Consider the following 3424-nt stretch of genomic DNA (forward strand, 5'->3'; position numbering starts at 1 on the left):
CTTGCCATATTGCCATTCCACTGGTGCAAAATGCACAGTAAGAATTGGAAGTCTACAGGGAAATATTGGGGGGGAAGGGGAGGGTACATCCTCCCAGCCATTTGCCCATATGCATGCAAGTTGCTTGCCATCACGCAGCCAAGTACAGTTATGTGACCTAGGTCACAACAACTATCCCTGCCCCCCCCCCCTGCTACAGCTGCATTACGCGCAGTAATGCAGCTTCTCTAAGCTACGTAGGTTCCAAAGAAGCTCATTGAATCATTGAATTTGGAGAGGGGACTGGCGATATCATCTTGTTGACCACCCTTAGGTCAGTGCAATGCAACAAGTGTTCCGCCACTGCGCGCCAGGAGGGAGGAGTTTCAAATCCAAGGTGTTCTGCTGGCTGCTCTAAGAATAAACTGGATCCGCGGTAGGCCTATAAACAGGTGGAAGGAAGGGTGTTATATATAGCTTCACCTTGCCTTTTTTGCTCAATGTTTTTTAGACCCATTTTTTTCGAGCTTTTAACACGCCTAGATACACAGTACATGAGCTTCTCCTGATAACACCTAAAAAATACTGCGGCAGCAGTGGCACAACGTTAAGCCAGCGCGGTCTCCACGTGTATCAGGATTGTGTTTCATGGAATCGACGAGGAAAAGTCTAGTTTTGTTGAACCAACGGGTGAACTTGCCAAGCACTTAGTTACCGAGCCTGATCCTGTTGGCTGTGTTTTATCGAGTCCATGATCCCGCTCGGTAGGAAGTACTCCCGAGACGTATAATATAAGAACAAAATGACTTTTTTTACATCCGGAGCATAGATTTTCCGGATGGGTTGTTGTCTAGAGCTCCCGTAGAACATACATTTCAGTCTGGGGATTTGAAGGACGGGAAGGTCAAGCTTTCGGCAGGAGGGTGCGCTGTGTTGGGCGGACAACTGTCTTGCATCAGGTTTTTGATAACTTGTACCTGAGCAGGGATGTTGTATAATACCAAAAAAAAATCTTATCCAACCAAATGGGATTTATTTTTTGTATGTTGCCTATTATTTTGCGAGGTAATGTATAGCCATAAATCCCTCCTTTGGATGGTCGTTTCGCTCTTGCACCTCCGATCGAGGGACTCAGCTACAAAAGTCCAGGGGTTATACACATAGGGGTATGGACGACCCCCTCCTAACATCTGTACCCTGCAAACCTCGGCCCGTCCGCATATCACATCGCCTCAGTCAGCCCAATGACCAAGCCGTTCGAGATGCTGTTTTCAAGCTGCAAACCAAACTGCCCTCGCATTGCGTGCCACATCGATTTAGTAATATAAAGAGCGAAATCTTGGCGGTTCAACCTTCACTAAATACCCACACTCCTTCCTTCTTTACGGTCAATCACACTGCACAGCATTTATGAAAATGGCAACAAAGCTTCTTTCCTTCATTATTATTGCCGCTTCTTACCATGTCATCCGTGCAACTCGCTTCCTTCCAATTCCAACCAACGTAGTGGACACGTCTGCTTCCAGTGGTGGTAAATTTCAGCAGCTTGACACCGTTTTCGGCTTCAAAGAGACCAATCGATTTCGTAATCAAGCTGCGTTCACCGGACCAGCAGAGCTCCCGAGATACCAGCATGTGGAAAAACTGCCTCATGAGGTTTTCACTGAGGGGAGTCCTCTGGACATAGTGGCGACCCAGCAAGTGGCATGGGTTAAAAACAAGGATTACAAGCTTTTGTCCGCCGATACCAAAGCGGAATGGGAAAAGATTGGCGGGACTTACAATGCTCTCACTGACCAAGAACGAGGAATGTTGAAAAACTACATGCGAACCCAAGTCACCAGGGGTTCACCCGAAGACAAAATCGATCTCATACGTGTTGAACGTTTCATGGCGCGCGTGAACGAACCGATGTGGTGGAAAGCGAACCTCTTGGCAAAGGCAGATCGGGGGATTGGGGAAGACATGGACCTGATCAGAATTGGTGATATCCTTCAATTCGGAAATACAGACCGTGCTCTCAAGCTCACCGGCGCAGACGTAAACAACATGTTCAAGGAGCTTGATGAAGTTTCTCAGCGTCTAGTTGACAAGACCCCACGTGGAAAACCGCTCAACCTCACTCCACTGGATCAACCCACAACGAACATTGGAGGAAGGGAGTCGCTCTTTACAACAAGGATGACCCAATTAACAAACGCAGCGCTGGAAACTGTTCCTCGAATGTCAGCAAAGGACCAAGAAACCCTATTACGAGTCTCGTACTGGGCTCATGGCTTCTCCCCAAAACAGGCCAGTGATTTTGCCAAAGTAGCTCGAGTCAATCTCAGTACTAGGAGAGAGAAATGGATCCAGCTTCTCACAGAAGAGAATTGGGAGGCTGCTGGTCAAAGACTTCGGGCTTTGAAGAATTCAAACATCTAGAGTAGTACCAATAACTATAGTTTCTTGAAAGCTGCCTTTGATCTCCCAAGTCCACTGAAATGGCAGGAAAATCACTGAGTCGAATCAAGGTTAAATCCTTTTGGCTCTTCTAATACATACATGGTCTCCTATTGAATAGATATATACATATTTAACACACTCTTTTCCATCACAAACAGAATTAAAGAAATAGCTCTAAAAAATTAGTTGTTTTCTCTGTTCAGTTTGTCACTCATTGTCTCCATTTTCAACTTTCTACATACAGATTCTTGCAAATCCACTCTCTATTCACAAATGAATCCATTATTTAACCGGCCATCTCGCTTATCCTCTTGTTTTTTTGATAAGTTTCTAAAACTTGTCCCTGTGTTTGGTAAGTGTTGAAGTGTCAATCTAGTACTGCTTAACACATTGTTGCTTACACATCCAATCACCATTGGAGGCAACATCACACATCATCATAAGCATGCATGTACTGTATTCAACTGCAACATAGCAATGTGTACTTAGCTCACACTACAGGCGCACACCTGTCGCTCCCGCGCGCAGCGTCACCTAATTTTGGTGGCCGCAGTAACTGCGTAGGTGACACTGCGTGCGGGAACATCACCTGTTTGCCTGTAGTGTCAATGGTTAGAGCATCACTCATGAATGCTGAGTATGTGAGTTTGACTCTCACAGTACACAAGGTTGTGGGTTCAACACCCACTTCACTTGGACCTTTCTTTTCATTTGTTCAATAGGTTATGAGCCCAGCTAGTGCATGCTGCTAGTCAAATGGACTTGGAAAGTTTAACTGCATTGTTTCATCACCCTGCACTTAGCACGGGGGAGTATTGGAAGTAAATTGTCTGCCACAGTTGCAGTGTACCACAATGCCATGTTATAATGCCTCTGGTCATCACATTGTGTGTCAGCGGTCGTCTCTAAAGTGATGTACCAATGAATAAGAAATAAAGCTAGCTGTATGAGATAACTAACTTAGGAAGCTGATAAAGTTCACACAACGGACAAGTGATAA

The 3424-nt window shown here is 45.5% G+C and overlaps 1 protein-coding gene across 1 annotated transcript; it reads left to right on the forward strand.

Moving 5' to 3' along the window:
- Positions 1 to 1389: 1389 nt before the first annotated feature.
- Positions 1390 to 2403, forward strand: PtA15_18A395 (uncharacterized protein; the record flags this gene model as incomplete). The annotated part of the gene is made up of 1 exon (XM_053164929.1): positions 1390 to 2403. The coding sequence occupies one exon, from the start codon at positions 1390 to 1392 to the stop codon at positions 2401 to 2403; it is 1014 nt and encodes a 337-aa protein (XP_053028890.1).
- Positions 2404 to 3424: the final 1021 nt, after the last annotated feature.

This window comes from Puccinia triticina, chromosome 18A (genome assembly GCF_026914185.1).
Source record: "Puccinia triticina chromosome 18A, complete sequence".
Classification (NCBI taxonomy): domain Eukaryota; kingdom Fungi; phylum Basidiomycota; class Pucciniomycetes; order Pucciniales; family Pucciniaceae; genus Puccinia; species Puccinia triticina.